At 42.7% G+C, this 19,575-nt stretch overlaps 1 protein-coding gene across 4 annotated transcripts in view; it reads right to left on the minus strand.

Annotated features, from left to right (window-relative positions):
- Positions 1-12,617, minus strand: part of ILDR1 (immunoglobulin like domain containing receptor 1) — a 37,971-nt gene extending 25,354 nt beyond the window's left edge. For 3 of the 4 annotated variants that reach the window (XM_027533523.1, XM_027533435.1, XM_027533264.1), the window contains exon 1: positions 12,348-12,616. In XM_027533523.1, coding sequence (XP_027389324.1) covers positions 12,348-12,402 — 55 coding nt within the window. In that variant the 5' untranslated portion in view covers positions 12,403-12,616. Of the gene's footprint in view, positions 1-12,347 lie in introns of all 4 variants that reach the window. The other variant, XM_027533351.1, reaches the window with a different exon arrangement.
- Positions 12,618-19,575: the final 6,958 nt, after the last annotated feature.

Genomic DNA, 19,575 nt, shown 5'->3' on the forward strand with positions numbered 1-19,575 from the left:
AATGTCTTCCGCAGGTCATCCCAGGTGTACATCTCTTGTGGAGCACTCTTCCACATCACCAGTTGCTACTCCACTCCCTTCACCAGGCTAAGCAAGATTTATTTCTTAGGTTTTCAGCTGCACCCTTGCCTCCTCTGACTGCAAGTGTGGAAGAGGGGGCTTCCTCTGTTTTCCCAAAGTGCCCTGCCCTACCTCTGGCAGCACTTTTCACACTTCTTGGGGATGGCCTGGCTACTGTAGGCTTGGAGGCCTACTGGGCTTGCTTCTGGCTCACTGTTCAAACACAAGAGCCTCATACTGGCACCTGTCACCTCCTTAAAAAGTGAAGTCACTCAGTCATGTCCAGCTCTTTGCAACCCCATGGACTGTAGCCTGCCAGGCTCCTCTGTCCATGGAATTCTCCAGGCCAGAATACTGGAGTGGGTGCCCATCTCCAGGGGATCTTTCCAACCCAGGGATCAAACCCAGGTCTCCCACATTGCAGGCAGAATCTTTACCTTCTGAGCCACCAGGAAGCCCTTAGCACCCAACAAATGTACGTTCATTCATGTTGAATACATGATGGAATGAATGACAGTGAAAATTGGCAGTACAACTGCTCCAACATAAGCACAAAACAAATTAAAAAAAAAATGATCAGACTGACAATTTTTTTTCACAAAAGATTTGAAGGAACTAACAATTTTTCTTTTACTTTTAAAAACTTTCTCCCCTTACCTTCCAAATCTACAGATATACTTAAAGCTCCAAGTCTGTGTTGATGAGGAACCAGGTGGCACAGAAATGTCAGGTGGGACTTTGACATGGTCAGAGGTCCACACATTACCAGCATCTTCAGATGTTCCTGTGTCAATATGGATTCTAGGCCCAGTTATAGGGGCCTTCTTACAGCAGGTTTCATGTGGAGAAATAGTACCCAAACTTGAGCATACATCACCAGGAGGACTTGTGACAGCCCAGATCACTGTCAGCGGGAGTTTCTAATTCAGTAGGACTTGGGTGGGACCCAAGAACTTACATCTAATAAATTTCCAGGAGATTCTGATACTACTTCTCTGGGCACCGTACTTTGAGGACCACTGGTATAGACTAGCTAAATTAAACCCAGGCTTTGGACTCAGATACAGTTGGGTTCAAATCAAACTGTACTACTCACTTGGACACTGGAGAAGTTATTTACTCTCTCTGAGCCTGTGTTTCCTCAGCTATGAAGAGAGATTGTATAAGTACTAACCTCATCAGGTCCTTGCAAGAATGCAGTGAAATAATCCACACTTCTGGCACCTGCCATGGTAACTGGCAAGGTGCTGGCATATATGCTGCCATGGTGGTGACAGTGTATGAGTCTTTTTCCTTTCTCCCTTATTCTGAGGGCCATGGAGAAAGGGGTTCAAGTTAGAAGTCTCTCCAATAGAGTTCTCAAGTGGAGCTGTGTTCATTTTGACTGAGTTACTCCCACAAACAAAACAGTCACCCCCCCACCTTTCAGAGCCGCTGGATGGGCCTGGCTCAATGGCCAGAGCCATGAGCATGGTGCTGGGTCCTGCCTCACCTAGACACAACCCTCCTAATACAGAACACCATGGTTTATGATGGGATCAGCATCCACTTTTCTCATGTCCACAGAGAGACAGCAAGATGCTGTGCTGCTTGGGATAGACCCTGGTCCCCAGAAATGACCTGAGCCCTCTTCAGGGCTGAGCTGTAATGAGGATGTGCCAGTGATAGCCATGCTAGAGAGGGTCTGCAGAAGTGTCGGGGGAGACCTGTGGGTGGGGAACCATCACAGAAGGAAGAGAGAGTTACGATAGATTCTAAAAACAAGGTAGGATTAAGATGATATGTGAAAAACAGGAAGAGGGCAGAGAGACTCATTGAGTCACGATAGAAGAAAGGAGTGAGCAAAGGCACTTATCATGAAGAGGCCGTTCCTTGGGGAATCTGAAGGAACCAGTCCAGCTGGGGCCTCTGGCTTTACGGTGATAAATTAGATGATAAATAAGTGAGATGATGGTGGGGAGTGGGAGTAGGCAAATGGGGTGGTGTGTAAATTGCACTCCAGAATCTGTTTCTAGTTAATGGATAATCACTGAAGGTTTTTCTGAAAAGGAATAATAAGGTGAAAGTGGTGTTTTTAGGAAGATGGATGACTTTCTTATTTAGCTGTGAATGGGAAAAGAGCATCATTTTGAAAATAAGCCTTGAGGAGCTTGTGGTGGGGGGGTGGGGAGGGTGGGGAGAGCTGCTGTCTGTATTAGCTGTAGGATTCCTGCAGTCAGTCCAATAAGAATCAAGAGCTAATGACTAGTATCTGAAACTTAACATGGATTATTTCATAATCTGATTTTTTTACTTTTGCTTCTCCACCTTCACCACCTCTTTTTTCCCAGAACTGACCTGGATTAAACCTTGGAGCTTTTACCCAACACAGCTTTAACTGAACAGAAGAAGCAGCTGCAGTAAGATCTGACAACAAATAGGATGGCATTGTCAACATTAGCTTATTTTGATCAGTAACTTGCATTGATTGAAATAGAGAGAAAAAAACTGACTGGCAATCTAAGCAAAATCCTAGACTCACAAAGAACTTTCATATATTTCCTTCTACTCACTATCTTTATGAGCCCCAGGGAGAAACAAGCTGTGCCACTGCATACACAGCAAACCTGAGACTGGACAAGGCAAGTGGCTTGTCTGTGGTCGTTCATTTTCTAAAGTGGTTGGAACCAAGACTCTGCCCTGAGCAGAATCAAGCTATTTTTTAAATAGAGGAAGATGTTTGGTATTCAATAGCTTGCACATAATCAGAGCATGGGGCCAAGCTACACATGCAATACTTAATATAGTACAGGCAGCAGTTACTCTAATACCGTCATTAGTAAACTATGTGTCCTTGATTTTGTCGAATGGTAATCTGATACAAACGACAGTTTGTTCAAAGGACTCCAGTCAACGTTATTTGTATAGAGGTAGAATATACGTGGGGGGCGGGGGGTGGGGTGGATAGTACGGGTGTGCCAGGAGTCAGAGATAAGTATTTGGTTGGAGCCAGAAATTACTCTGGGGTAACTTTGAAGATGGCTGAATCTGACACCCTGAGGCAGAAGAATGGGGACAAGGGTGATCACCTTCATTACCAAATGTTCACTCAGCTTCTCTTCCATGAATGCCCTTATTATGGACAAACCACACGTGGGGTGACATGACTCACCTTTACCATCAGAACTGGCTTTGCTGCTCTTTTATCCTTTCTTTAATTTCATCCCTTAAGTGAATTTCAAGCCTTGAATTATGACAGGTTGCCATGTATTTGACCATATTGCACTCACTCACACTCCCTCCAGGGGTCTGTTAGCCCCACAGCACCCTGCACAGTTCCCAGACCTTCACCCTCTGCCCAGTCCCATGTGGAGAGCGAGGGCGTCTCTCAGGACAAAGGTACTGACCGACCAGCAAACCTTTCTCCCTTCTTCTCAGCTGCTGCTCTGGATCTCAGCATCTACTGTGTGCCAGGTGATAAACATACACTGTCTCCAGTCCTCACAAAGACCCCTAGGGTGGGGTCAGTCCTGGCCATAGCTGTGGGCAGAAGTTCAGAGACTATAATAAGCCAAGCCCTCTCAGTCTCAGTATTTTGAACTGGAGTCTTGCTCACACCAAAACTCAATCTTTCCCAAGCAAGCAAGCCTGACCTTCCAAGCAGAAGTCAGGAACTGGACTCTCAAAAAGCAGGAGGAATTTCCAGATTGGGAGGAAGGGGAGGGAAGTAGCAAGACAGCCCATTTCAAAGTCAGAAACTTCCCATCTTCTCCTTTAGCCTCTAATTTCTCTGTAAAATTAACCACATTGGGCATGCACACTATCAAGCAGGTAAAGTTTTCAAGAAAAGACTAAGGGCAGCAGAATCTGGGCTGAAAATATGAAGAGATTTAAAAAGATAAGTGTTCTGTTTATACATGTCCTGGTTGCATCTTTGATCTTTTAAACTTAGTTCTATTGACTTATCAAATTCTTAGATTTTCTTTCTGTTCTCATTCTCTTCATCATGTGGCATCTCCTTCTCCCCAGTTTATCACCATCTAATTTCCTAGTTGTCTTTATACTTTTCTCCTTAAATTCTGGAAACTGTGTTTTCTGGGTTCAAATTTTGCCTCCACTCCCCCACTAGCTAAAAGACCTGATAAGTTATTTCCAAACTAAGGTTGTTTGTCTACATGCAAAATTAGGATGATGATAATATGTGTTTGAATAAGTAATAGTGAGGACTAAAGGAGATAAATATGTCCAGCATTTAGCAAAAAGCCTGGCACATAATAGACACTTGATAAATGTCAGCTATTATTTGTATCATTTTTTATCTTGTCCATTTTAAGAGGTTGAGATCAACTGAGAATAGCATGTAAAAGCATTTTTGAAAGAATTAAAATAATACAAATGTAAGCAGTCATTACTGCCTTCTTTTTGCAAAATGAGTTACTGCACTAAAAGCTTTTAAAGCTGTGTCTTACCTGGCAAACCCATTCAGTTGGTCTCCTCTGTGAAAGAGGAAGAGGGATCTGTCATGTAAGGGTGGAAAGGTGACTTCAGATGAGATAATGGAGCCCATGGGAAGGAGAGAAGGGGAAGGGGATTCTCAGTTTCCCGCCATGAGGTACTTTCCAAGACTACGCTGATGCGCAGAGCGGGGACTATCATTCTGCGTTAGGTGGAAGGAGAATATACCAAAGAAAGAAGAGTATCTTTACAATTCAATGCCATGTGTTCCCAAATAGATGCATATCTTTGCACATTTATTTATTCAGCCTGTTTTCCCCATGTAGTAGAGTGGGAAAGATGTTTAATAAGTTTCTAGAAATTATTATCTATACAGCATAGGGATCTAGGTAAAATTTTTTTTTTAACTAAAAATCATTTTCAGGGGACTGGTTGTCATTTCCCCTCCTTTTCACACGAAGGGTCTTGCTTGGAAGGGAGTGGCAGGCAGGGCGGAGAGCAAAGTGTTTCCCAGCAAGAGGCAGTAGCCTACTGCTGCCTCGATGGAAGGTCTTGATTCCTGTTTTTCAGGCACCCAGGCACCTCTGCTCCAGTCAGCAGGTTAACAAAAGTACACAGATTTAATCCTATCAGAGTTTATGTCAGGGCAAGCTATCTCCCCAAGTATATTTACCATCGGTACTTGTCATATTTCCTTAGATAACAGTGCAAACAGGAAAAGAATCCAGAGGAAGAGGGCCTGGCAATGCACGGACAAGAGTTAAGGGACAGGGAGAGCTAGGACAGGAGAAAAGGGGAGAAGAAACTGGTTGGGATGCAGAAGGAAGTACGTCTATGAGTTACACGGTTAACAAAGATCTGGGTGCACTTAACAGTGTTAGGCTTGGAGTGGCAGAAGCCTATGGCTGCCCTGGGGAGGAAAATGTAACTACTGAGCATTTCGATGTTGGTCAGCATGGTATTGAGGGTTTATTATACAGTATGTCCTTTAACCTTGGCAAATCCCTATGAGATCAGCCTTATTTTCATCTCAATATCATAGATGAGGAAAATCCTCAGGTAGATTAAATAACTGGGCTGAAGCCACACAGCTAATAAATAGCAAGACTAAATTTACGCTTATACCTCTAAAATCCCAAATCCTACAATTTCCACTGTACCACTTGCCTTCTAGGTAAGTTTCCTAATGGCAGAGGTTTAACCCCTTAAGGGACATTTACAAATTTACTTCAATCATTTTGTAGAGAAATCCCTTTTTTTCTTCATAAGATAAATAATAAGAAACTTAAACAATAGAGAAGGGTATAAAGTAAAAAGTTCCTCCTTACTCACCATGAACTCTAGTCTCCAGAAGCACCATAATTTTGTGTCTATCCTCCACATCTTTTCCTACACTGTTTTTTTTTAATTAATCATGTGCATTGACTCACAATTTTGTTTTTTCTTCAAACTAATGAAATATCATTATATTCTTTATCAGTATAAATAGATATAATTTTTTTAGTGACTGCGTGATAAGTCACTACATGGATGAACCATAATTTACCCCTTTTGCTAATGATGGGCATTTAGGTACTTCTAAATTTGCATTATCACAAACAATGCCGAAATAAATTATTGAAGTGAATACCTTTATGTTATATTAGGTATCTCTTTACAAAAGTCCTTTTTTATTCCAGTAGGATGTATTTCTCAAAGTGAGATTGCTAGGTCAAAGGGGATGAGGCTTTTAATAAATAATTCAGTAAAGAAATTTATAGTCCCATGAGCAGTGTGTGACACTCCCATGTATCACCACAATCTTTCCAACAGGGGAGAATATCAATCTTAAAAAAAATTCTGATAACCTACTAAGTGAAAAAAATAGCTTCTCAGGTGGTTTGAATTTGGTATCCTTTAGTTATTATGAGTAGAGGACAACAAGCCCTGAGAGGCAGATGCGCGGGGTTTCCCAAAGTCATTCGCTCAGGCCAGTGACTCAACCGTGTACCCACATGCTAATCTCAGCGCACATGCAAATTTAAGTCTCACCAGAATGACAAATTTCTGTGTGCCCTGGGCCTCCAGAGGTCACTCACTCACTCACTCACTTATTGAATACCTACTATGAGACAAGCACTGTTTCAGATGATGGGGGTAAAGTAGCTGATGAGAGACAAGGTCCCTGAACTCTTGGAACTTATACTTTTGGTGGGCAAGTCAATAATAAACAAGTAAATGCATAAACAAGGTACATCTGGTCATGGCTGAGCTTTACAGGATTGCTCAGAAACTGGTAGAGCTTTGTATAACAAGTCCTGCTACTCTACAATAAGAGCCAAGACAGACACCCAGGCTCAAATCCTCCTCATAGCTCTTCTTGGCTGTTTCAGAATCTAAATTGGGCCCCAAATCTAAATCCTCCTCCTCCTATTCAAACTTGGGTTCTTCCCTATTTCCCATCTCAGTCAATGTGCAAGACTGAAAACTAGGTCTTGTCCTTGACATCTCTTTCTCCCTCACACTCCCTACAAAATCTATTATCAAACTGCTTTTATTTATCTCCCTACTATTTCTGGGATCCCTCTCTCTCCATTTTCACCATCACCCCAGCACAAGCTCCATCACTTCCAGCCTGGATACTGCTTCAGTTAACTGGTACCTGCACACACTCTGGTTTTCTTCCATGTGGATAGCACACTGCTGTCCACCTCCCAACTCTTTCTCTTTAAATATCTCCAAAAGCTGTGCACTGTTCTCAGGATAAATACACAGCCTCCTACCATGATCCATGAGACTACGCGATCTGGTCCTACCCACCCCTGCCTCCTTCCCACCACATGGAAAGGCTTCCTCCTCTCAGTCATGGAGACATTCTTGCCATCCCTCATTCTCACTGAGCTCCTATTCAGCAGCCTTGCACATGCTATTAATTTGTCTGGGATGATTACACCTCAGCTGTCAACTCAAGTGTCATTTCTCCAGAGACGGCCTCCCAAATGAGCAAAATCCGTCTATTACAACTTCTTGTTGTACCTTGTATCTCTTTCTCATGGTCCCTGTCATAGCTGTATTTCCACATTTCTTTGTTTGTCCTTCAGACCATAAACACCATAGAGTCCAAGGCCATGTCTACTTTTGTTTGAGAGCATGTCTGGTACATGGTATACATTAAACATCTGGCAAATAAACAAATTCGTACAAGAAAGGGTAAACTGCCTGGAACAAATTTTAAGTGCTCTGAAAGTACAGAAAATAAATGGTTAAAGTTAACCATTTGTAATATGGCCAGACAAAAAGCAAGGAAGAAGAGAGTATGTTGGGGGTGGGAAGGGTACAAGAGGATGCTCATAGCAGTGGAGACATAGCTGCCCAAGTTAGTGAGGCCAGAATGAGTGGGTCTTGAATTCCAAAGAGCTTTAATCCACTCATACAGACTATGGGGATCTAGTAGAGGTTCTTAGAGCATTAAAGTGAAGGTGCATGCATGCTATACGTTGCTTCAGTCGTGTCCGACTCTTTGCAACCCTATGGATTGCAGCCCGCCAGGCTCCTCTGTCCAAGGAATTTTCCAGGCAAGAATACTGGAGTGGGTTGTCATTTCCTACTCCAGGGGATCTTCCTGAACTAGGGATGGAGCCCTTGTCTCCTATGTCTCGTGCATTGGCAGATGGATTCTTTACCACTAGTGCCACCTTGGAAGCCCACTACAGTGAAGGTGGGAAAAATTAACCCAGGTAGGTTAACCTATCATCTGTGTGGAGAATGGTTGGAACTAGACAAAGAAGTAGCAGGCCTAGAGGTAAGGAGATGGTTAAGCTGCTGGGATTAAGCAACAGAACATGGTACTGGGTTTGGGAAATGAAGAAAGTGTCAAATCCTTTCCTTGACCCACCTAAGATTTGTATTTTGGAAGATCTAGAAATGAGTACCAGAGAAAGACATGATCAGTCTTTTTAATTCTTAAAACACACAATTTTCTTTCTCCCCTAAGGACTTCAAATAATGAAATAAAGTATTAGGCTGAAAGAAACCCAGGCAAACAGTACAGTAATTACCCACCATCTCATCCCACTGCATTGCTGTTGGGGCAAGATGTTTAATAATTAACATCTGGTTAGACATCCCAGGGGCTTCCCAGGTGGTGCCAGTCATAAAGAACCACCTGCCAGCGCAGGAGACATAAGAGACATGGGGTCAGTTCCTGGATTGGCAAGATCGCCTGGAGGAAGACATGGCAACCCACTCCAGTAATTTTGCCTACAGAATCCCATGGACAGAGGAGCCTGGTGGGCTACAGTCCAAAGGGTCACAGAGTTGGATACGACTACAGTGACTTAGTACACATACATGCAGACATCCCAGAGGTAGTCAATTTCCATTTCTACCAGGATTCAATGAGACAGAACAAACCTGCTCCATGGTATGAAATAGATGTAAGAGCATGGCCTAAGAGTGAGGATGCCAGGATCCTCATCCCAACCCTCAAACCAACTCCACTGTGTCAACCTTAGACATCTGACTTCTCTGCACAGATTTCCTTATCTGTAAAATTGGCTGGGAGGGGAAGACAAGGACTGGGGGTGATTTCTACTTGTGTTCCCAGAGCACCGCATTCTGAGAGGTACTTCAGGGAGCCTCACAGGAGGTGAGGGGTGGGGCAAGGGAGAGGAGCAGTACGCAGTCCCTTATCCACCACCTGAGAAGCTCCACTTTACTATTTACTATATCAGGGACCAAGGCATATTAGGGCTTCCCGGGTGGTAAAGAGTCTGCCTGCAGTGCTGAAAACCTGGGTTCAATCCCTGGTTGAGGAAGATCCCCTGGAGAAGGAAATGGCAACCCACTCCAGTATTCTTGCCTGGAAAACCCCACGAACAGAGGAGGCTGGCAGGCTATAGTCCATGGGGTTGCAAGGAGTCAGACATCACTGAGCAACTTCACAAGATGTATTAGATCTTCAGTATGATCCCAACCTTCACAACCACCACCAAATGAAAGCTAATGGTTTAGATGCTAAGAATCTTGTTCTTTAGAAGTCAGCTGTCTGATTTCCCAAAGAATGGTAACACAAGTTGATAGCTACATGGATCTATAAGTTAACACCCTTCTAAGATCTTTTTAAAAAGTCACAAAAGCACAAATGACACACAACCTTCTAGAATCTGGGGGAAAAAACTAACTTTTCTTTCTAGGAATAAAGTTTGAGTTTGGATGATGGTAACAAGCGCTATTAGCCATTAATGCAAAGGGCTGCAGGAACTTAATTTAGCCTTATCTTAATAGTCTGTTTTAAGAAGCAAATATTACTTGTGTGATAAAACTTTCTTCCTTTTTAAAGAAAAAAAGTTCAGAGAATTACACACACAAACCCTCTGATCTCGCCACAGCTCCAAACATAAAGACTATGGTAACTTCACAGGACTTCCTGACCTCAGAGGCTTCGTCAGAAGCCCAAGCCACACCAACTAGCCAGTGTACCCACTTCTGACATAATCTCATTACTCACCCATACTTTGCAACTGCAGAAACTTGGATGCTAATCAGAGGGCTGGGCTGCCTCTTCTTTAGAAACAGAAGACAAAAAGGTGATAGACCAAAATGAATACATTCTAGTGCAGGGTTTTCCAAAGTTCATACCTCAGTTTGCAGTGGATCTTGAAAAAAAACATCAACTTACTGGATTTTTCTAGTAAGTTGCTGCTAATTTGGGGATTACTTTCTACGAATTTAAATGTTACTAAAGCAATATTTATTAAATTAATACTTTTAATCCAACATAGTGACTGTTTTTGTGTGTGTGTGTGTGTATACCTCTTGCTCCTATTTTATAAATCTCATATATGTGTGTACATGTCACAATGCAAACTATATTTCTTCTGGACTTAGGACTTTTCTGTGTTTAGCATTCTCTGGTTTTAAAATGTGTAACGCAGGTAGGCTTCCATTTAATGAATACCAGGCAAACACAGCAATCTGTATTATTTGACCACCCCAGCAGGAAATGGCAACCCACTCCAATATTCTTGCCTGGAGAATCCCAGGGACGGGAGAGCCGGGTGGGCTGCCATCTATGGGGTCGCACAGAGTCGGACACGACTGAAGCAACGCGGCAGCAGCAGCATCCTGGCTACTCACACAGCATGGCTGGTTCATGAACACATGGAGCTCTACTTTCCGAAGACTTTGTCCATTTAGCAATTTGTTTACTTTACGAATATACCCTTTGGTTATGGTCATTGTATTTGAAAAATATTCAGTGCTCAATATTCCTCACAAAAACAGAACAGCTTTTAAAATATGCTGGTGATTTAAGGATTGAGGTTTATACCCTAATGGGATTTTTGTCTGTAAGGCTTCTTTCCTTATTCTTTTTTCCTAAATGACTGCTGGCTACAAGTCCTAATTCTGGGGATGGCATGCTCAGGGCGAGAGTGAGAGTAGACTTCAACTTTCCTAAAAAGATAGCTCAAGGAGCTTCAGAAATCCCTAGCTGCTATGGAGTTTGAGCTAAACATGTGAGGCACAGGAGAGAAGTCTGTGCAAAACTGTGGGATTTTTACGAATTTGTTTTCACAGTCTAAGCTGGTGACTGTTCTAGTAGAATTTCGGGCACTTCCATGTCGGTACAGTTCAGTTCATTTCCTTGTGTATCATGAGTGTCCAACATTCACCCTCCTCAGCTTCAGACAATTTATAGGACCCACATTCTACAGAAAATGTGGTAAGCCAAAGACCTTAGGGATAACAGTTTTCTAGCCTTTTGCAATTCTCCCTCCCTTTCATTCTCAGCATTAAGCTTAAAAAGAATTATAGAATCTTGTCTGAATGAGATCTGATTACATCTGAGCTATCTTCATGTCCTCTCAAACTTGTAGAAACGGAATTCTTCCTGTACCTTCATATTACATCTTTTCCCGAAGAGAAATACAAGACTCAAACTGGTCTGTGAGCAAACTGAGCTGACCTCCCACTGACAACTAAGAGGTGAGAGGGTGGCTATTCCTAAAAGAGGGAAGTAAAAAAGGTAAAATGAAATAGAACAGGGCAGAACTTCCAAGGGAACTCAGGTTCCAGTTTGCAAGGTCACACCTACATTTCAATTGAAAAGGGCTGAAAGAACCTACACATTCTTTCACTATGCTCTCTCTTCCCACCTGATTTCACTCATGCAGATCATGGCCTGCTATTTCCCCAACTGATACACTGAGACACACAAAACCATGCTTTCAAAGCACAGAGGATTGGCCTGGAGGTTAAGGAAATGAAAATGGTGGATGGATGAACACTTGATGGGGAGACAATGATCATGGGGTAAAGTTAGGGAAGTGAGCGGATACAAAGCAGAAAAGTGACACTGAACATGGTTAGCAAAGAACCTCCTGTTGTGATCCTATAAAATAGTAATAGATTCTGAATCATATAGAACTTTCCATCATATACTGAGGATACATATACCTCTCAGGAACGAACTAAGTGTATTTCTGAGCCAATATGGTTGTCACCGTATCTAAAACCTATGGCAAGTATCAGATGAAAGGAAAAAGTAATTAGGAATTGAAAGAGTAGTGTTTCTGCCTCTATCACTCCGGCTTTAGGGACCAAGAAGTGCCTAGGGAGCAGGAGGAGGCCAGAGGCTCTGAGTTTCTTTCTTAGTTGCACCTGTTTCGTAAAGGCCTAAGCTAATAAAAGTAAACAGGTTCCCACAGGCAGAAACTCGATCCAGTCTCCGCACATCCTGGCGCCCATGCCAAGAGCCACCAGAGCGCGGCCCAGGCCTCCTCTGTCCCGCCTGCGGCCAACTCTGTTAGGCCAGGCAACAATGGCTTCCTCTCTCCTTGGGCCTGGCTAGGACCCATTTTCCCATGGCTCACCTGTTGGGAGCCAGGTGAAGAGCAGCAGCCAAGGTGCGGGCAGCTCGGAGCCCATACCGGCGCTCTCCGGCCCCTTTCAGCTCAGGGACTGCGGGGACACTGTGTCTTTCTTCATCAGCGACCCGTCCACGACGCACCACTTCGCCAAGAAATCCCTCCGTTTTGCCCTCACTCGGCGCAGCGCGGCCGGTGGACCGACCCTGGGCCCGGGGCAGGTACCGCCGCCTCCTGCCCACCTGGGGCGCTCCTCGCGGCTCCGCCTCCAGCTCCTAGCGCCGGGGCTTCCTGCTCCGCCCCCGGCCCCCGCCCGCGGCCACCTTTCATACCTGCCTCCGCCCCCAGGCAGGCTGCCAGGTGATTCTCCTCAGTGAAACAGCGTTTCCTGCCACTCTCCGCTTTGTCTACGGAGCCTGTTACCATATTTTCCAGAAGTTCTCGGGATATCTTACGCCTAGCAAATTTCTCCCCGTTTGTAAAATTCTGTGGATATAACTTTTTAGGGAATATTTCCTGCCGTATGTTTCCATTCACTCATACATGCTTGGGAAATTCTTTTTCCCCCCACTAAAACCACACTTATAGGAAGTTTACATACAATGATTGTTCAGATTTTCTCGAAATAAAGATGCGGGGTATGAACTAGAGAAACAGACTTAATCTTCCAAGCTGTAAAAGAAAAGGATGTTCATGATAAAAAAGTTAGAAAAATATGAATTAATGGAAGTAAGAAAAAAATGCTGCTCCCACCACCCATAGTTAGGCATCGTTAATGTTGGTTTAGTCCTTTTTTATTATTTGCCATCCTGCATGCAGCTCAGCAGCCCCTTGCAGACCTCAGCCACGGATTCTAAGTCTCTTTGCATCAGGCCACTTAGGATGTAATCCCAGCCTCTCCTTCCCTGGTAGGAAACCACGTGTAGGGATAAAGCAAAACAGAGAGAAAGGCAGCTTACCTTCAGGAAGCAGCCAACCAATGACATTAATTTGGAAAGTAATATAAACATTGGCCAATACAAATAGACAGCCATTTTATACACCTCTCCTTTATTGGGGATTTCTCACTGTGCTCCTCATTATGTAAAGAACACAATTCTCCTTTCTCCTAGCCACCACCTTTTACCTGAAGAAAATAGTTATAAAGATCTGTTAAACATGATTTCTGGGCTCCCCTGGTGGCTCAGACTGTAAAGAATCTGCCTGCAATACACAAGACCCAGGTTCGATCCCTGGGTTAGGAAGATCCCCTGGAGAAGGGAATGGCAACCCCCTCCAGGATTCTTGCCTGGAAAATTCCATGGACAGAGGAATCTGGTGGGCTACAGTCCATGGGATTGCAAAGAGTCAGACAGGACTGAGTGACTACCACTACCACTAAAGATGGCTTCTGCCCTCAGGGAACTGCCCTTCTGCTCACCAACCTTAGAAGTCAATATTATTTCTCCTAAAGTATATCTCATGTTTTACTTTGCTGGGAAGGTTCCTTTTCTCCTGGCACTACTGGAGTCCCTCCTCTCTCCGCCACCCAGAGGAGCATCCTTGTCCTGAATCTGATTGGAGGTTTCAACCCAGTTTCTTCTTTCCAACTCTCCTCCTTCCCCTCTATTCCTGGGTCTGGCCTCTGGTTCCCCAATAGGGCCTTTTCACTTTAAGTGTTTTTCTTGTAGCCTTTTCTCTTCTATAAAGTAGGAAGTATAATCAGGAAGTGCATGGCTAAAGGCAGATAGTACAGGATGTTTAAAAGCCCACAGTGGGATCTAGAATAGCAGGAGCGGCAGGGTGCAATGTGAGTGAGGGATTCTCCCCCACCACCTCCCAGGTCCCCTGTACATGCTCCCAGGAACACTGTGTGTGTTTTACAGTTTGTGACCCTGAAGGATTTCTGTGTCTCCTGGCTGAGAGAATTGTTCTAGGGAAAATTTCAATTCCATTCTAAAAACGTATGAGCCTTCTTCTTAAACCTACCTTGCTTAGCCCTTGCTTTGGTATTAAGGTCATTTTGATACTCATTGAAGTCAGCATTTCCCCATATTTATTCCATAGAACAGTAGTTCCATGAAATGCTAATAAATAGTATATGGGGGAAAGGGCTCTTTGATCAAATATATTCAAGAAATGCTGGATTAAGCTAAATGAAACATTTTTTCAGGACCTGTCAAACCCTTAGGGCTGCTACTACACATTTGCATATCCAAAGGAATATGTCACACAGTATTTCCCAGCATTGTTCAACCATATAACCTTTTTTCTCATACATATCTTAGGACAGATGTCCCATGGAATGTGTTTTGGGAAAGCCTGGTGGTCTAATCCAAACATAACTCTGGGATACATAGGAATGTATGTATATCCATAGGAATAACAACAAAAAAACACCTTTAACAAAAGTTATGCCAAGTGCAGTAGAATTAGAAAATTTCCTTGTTCTCTTTTGGGAATCACTTGGTCAGTTGAACATCTACCTCCACTGCTTCCCTTGGAGTGAACACTTAGGTTAACTTTATATGGTCCTTAGCCTACTATGGTGTATCTTTTTTCTTCACCACTTATTAAGTATTATGTACCAAGTAATGTCCTAAGTACTTTACATGGACTATCTCATTAAATTCTCACAATAACTGTATGAAATAGAAACTTATTATTAATCCCACTTTATAGATGTGGAAGCTGAGATACAAAGAAGTAACTTGCCCAAGGTGACAAAGCTGGTAAGTGGTGGGATTTTGAGTCTCAGTGAGGCAGTCTGATTCCAGACCTTGTGATCTTAGCTATTATACCACCATACACTCTCACTTACTTGTGTCTCAGTGTGTATAGTTGACTCTATGTGGAAAGAACAGTTTCTTTCCAGTTAAATTATTTAGCTCCAAACAAAGAAAAATTCTATTCCACTGCCATGAGCTCTCCTGGGCCAATGATTTTGCCACCATGTGCCACTCATTCAATAAAGATTAGATAAGAGTATACGTTTGTTTCAGAACAAGTTCTTTCATGGCTAGATATAGAAGTAAAAAATCACTTGACCTGCTGATAGTGACTGAGACAAAAGTATCCTCATCTGCAAAATAATAATAGCTACTATTTATTAAACACTTATATTGTGCTAGGCAGTATTCTAAGCACTTTTCATTTTAACTTCAATAATTCTTTCAACTATACTCTGTGGCAAAGACTATCATTGTCCCCACTTTATAGCTGAGGAACTTGAGGCACAAAGATACAGTTATTTACCTAGGGTCACCCAGCTTGTAAGTAACAGAGCTGAGATGCAAACTTAGGCAACCTATCTTCAGAGCACACACCCTTAGTTACTACTCTAGCCATACTGTGCTTCTTTGTGTTCTCTAGTCCAGACTCTAAAACCAAGTACTGAGCTTATGATCCCACCATGTATAAATGTACTTTTGAGTTGAAACTGTATCCATGACTATTCTGAATACTGAATCCATACGTGCAAATGCCTCTGTGTTTGAGAATATTGTCGTATTTATACATCTATGTGCATATTTATTAAGAAAGGAGAAAAGAAAAGAACATGTAAATAAAAATTAGCTTCAGACAGTTCAAGCTAAAGGATGGCAAGAAAAGAAAGTTGCTAACCAATGTTGTACCATTTGAAGTGTGTCATTCATTTTATATGCTAAGCATATAGCATAGCACCTAGCATATAGGTAGTGCTCAATAAATATTTGTTGAGCTGTTAATCCATAGTTTCTGGACGATGTGACATGTAATCTGGGTTTGACAACAAATAAAATTTTGCCAGAGTAATCCAAGCAGAGGGATCAGCAGGTCAAGAATCATGGGACCAGGAAATAGCAAAGACTAATTATAAGCACTTGAGTTCTGCTAGACTATAAAACAAGGTGGGGGAGTGGTAGGAAAGTATGTCAGAGAGCTAGCCAGGGTAAATAAAAGGCCTTGCATGACCGGGTGGAGAACTAAGCCTTCATGTAATAGACACTGGGAAGACAGTGAAGGGTTTCAAGCTGGGTAAGGCACGATCAGACTTTCCAAAGTTTATCTTTAGAAAGAAACTTGGCAGCAGTAAAAAGAATGGTAGGTAAAAATTGAGATGAAAGGCAGGGAGACCAGTTATTAAACTGTTACTATAGTCAGTGAGGGCTTAAACCAGTCATTAGTGTTGGGAAAGGAGAGGAGAAAATACTTTGGCAGATATTTAGAATATGCTGCTGCTTCGAAGTTGCTTCAGTAGTGTCCGACTCTGTACGACCCCAGAGACGACAGCCCATCAGGCTCCCCCGTCCCTGGGATTCTCCAGGCAAGAACACTGGAGTGGGTTGCCATTTCCTTCTCCAATTAGAATACAGAATTGACAAAATTGCTAATAAGTTAGATGTGGAAACTGAGAGAAGAATATGTTTCTGACTGTTGAGCCTAGGTGGACCATGATGCCTTTAAAGAACATAGATATATAGAAAAGTTTTGAGTCACTTCAGACACATTGCACCCTAGAGAATAGTCGACCATCCAAATGAAACTCCTGTGGATGGTTGGACATCTTTATTAAGTGTGATTGATCAGATGAAGTTAGTAGAAGCTGCATACCTGTATAGGGAGGTCTGGACTAGTAGAGACTGAGAAATCTTCTGGATTAGTGGGATATAACAAGACAGTTTATCTTGGAGTAGGGCTAAAAGCAGGAGGTAGTACAAGCTAGTGAAAGGAGTTTAAGAACAAATAACATTTATTATTACCACTCCTATTCAACATTTTACAGGATATTAAAACTAGTATGGGGCTTCCTTGGTGGCTCAGCTGTAAAGAATCTGCCAGCAATGCAGGAGACGCAAGGTAGATCCCTGAGTTGGGAAGATCCCCTGGAGGAGAGCACAGCAACCCACTCCAGTATTCTTGCCTAGATAATCCCATGGACAGAGGAGCCTGCTGGGCTATAGTCCCTAAGGTCACAGAGTCAGACACGACTGAAGTGACTGAAGTGACATGCATAACTAGTATAATAAGAAAATAAAAAGTAAAAGCCTGAAAATGAAGAATAAAGATGTTGTTATTCACAGTTTTATGATTATCCACACAGAACATTGAAGAGAATTTGTAAATTATTTATAAGGACTAACAAGAAATGTTGCTGGAAACAAGGTCAATATATTTATGTCACTTGTGGTTGTACAACCAGCAACATCCATTTGGAAAATATGACTTTAAAATACATATTTGCAGGGCTTCCCTGGTGACTCAGTGATAAAGAATCTGCCTGCCAATGTAGGAGACATGGGTTCAATGCCAGTTCAGGAAGATCTCACATGCCTCGGAGCAACCAAACCCATCAGATCAGATCAGATCAGATTAGTCGCTCAGTCATGTCCTACTCTTTGCTACCCCATGAATTGCAGCACGCCAGGCCTCCCTGTCCATCACCAACTCCAGAGTTCACTGAGAGTCACATCCATCGAGTCAGTGATGCCATCCAGCCATCTCATCCTCTGTCGTCCCCTTCTCCTCCTGCCCCCAATCCCTTCCAGCATCAGAGTCTTTTCCAATGAGTCAACTCTTCCCATGAGGTGGCCAAAGTACTGGAGTTTCAGCTTCAGCATCATTCCCTCCAAAGAAATCCCAGGGCTGATCTCCTTCAGAATGGACTGGTTGGATCTCCTTGCAGTCCAAGGGACTCTCAAGAGTCTTCTCCAACACCACAGTTCAAAAGCATCAATTCTTCGGTGCTCAGCCTTCTTCACAGTCCAACTCTCACATCCATACATGACCACTGGAAAAACCATAGCCTTGACTAGACGAACCTTTGTTGGCAAAGTAATGTCTCTGCTTTTGAATATGCTATCGAGGTTGGTCATAACTTTTCTTCCAAGGAGTAAGCGTCTTTTAATTTCATGGCTGCAGTCACCATCTGCAGTGATTTTGGAGCCCAGAAAAATAAAGCCTGACACCGTTTCCACTGTTTCCCCATCCATTTCCCATGAAGTGATGGGACCGGATGCCACTAAACCCATATGCTGCAACTATTGAGCCCGAGAGCTGCAACTACTGAGCCCACATGCCACAGCTACTGAAGCCTGCATGCCCTAGAGCCCATGCTCTGCAACAAAATAAGCCACTGCAATAAGAAGACCTTGCAAATCCCATGCACATTAGAGGAAATCTGACTTAGTATTCTTAGTATTCTGACTTAGTCCTTCATTGGAAGGACTGATGTTGAAGCTGAAACTCCAATACTTTGGCCACTTGATGCCAAGAACTGACTTACTGGAAAAGACCCTGATGGTGGGAAAGATTGAAGGTGGGAGGAGAAGGGGACGACAGAGGATGAGATGCTTGGATGGCATCACCGACTTAATGGACATGAATTTGAGTAAACTCCGAGAGTTGGTGATGGACAGGGAGGCCTGGCATGCTGCAGTCCATGGGGTCGCAGAGTTGGACACGACTGAGTGACTGAACTGAACTGACATAGTATTATACATATTAAAAGATGCTCAACAACAAATGCTATTTCACATATAACAAATTGGTTAAAATGTAAAAGTCTAAACCTACCAAGTATTGGTAAAGATGTGAGAAGTGTAAATTGGTTTAACTATTGCGGAGAACAATTTGACAAAACCTCGTAAAGTTAAAGATGCACATATCCTAGGATCTTGTGATTCCCCTCTAGGTCTCCACTCCATAGATATTCTAACTCTTGTGCACACATGTGCAAGGGTGTTCATTGCAAAGCAATTTGTGCAAAACTTGGAAACAACTTTCTACTGGCGGGAAATAATACTATGGGGCTTATAAATGGAATGAGATAATATTGCACTGTTAAAATTAATTAACTAGATATATACCACAGATGAACATTAAAAATATAATACCATATAAATAAAGATGTTGCAAGATACTTCTCTGTCAAATATTAAGACACAAAACAATATCATGCAGTGTTATGGAAGATTCATTTATATGTAGAACAAAGTATAAAAACATTCAGGGAAATGGGATTCACCAGCATTAGGGTGTTGTTACTCCTGAGAGGGAGGGAGGAGAGAAATGGAAGGGACTTTAGCTGAATCTGTGATGTTTTATTTCTTTAAATATCTGAAACAAATATGCTAAAAGTATAAAATCAGCTACATTTAGGTGGTATAAGTAGTACCAGTTATATTATTTTTTATAACTGATATTGTAAGAGTTATTTACTTTCAAGATGAAAAAAGAGAGTGAGCACTGGATGTAGAATCAGACCAAGTGTTTG

The sequence above is a fragment of the Bos indicus x Bos taurus genome, chromosome 1 (genome assembly GCF_003369695.1).
Source record: "Bos indicus x Bos taurus breed Angus x Brahman F1 hybrid chromosome 1, Bos_hybrid_MaternalHap_v2.0, whole genome shotgun sequence".
Taxonomy (NCBI): Eukaryota; Metazoa; Chordata; class Mammalia; order Artiodactyla; family Bovidae; genus Bos; species Bos indicus x Bos taurus.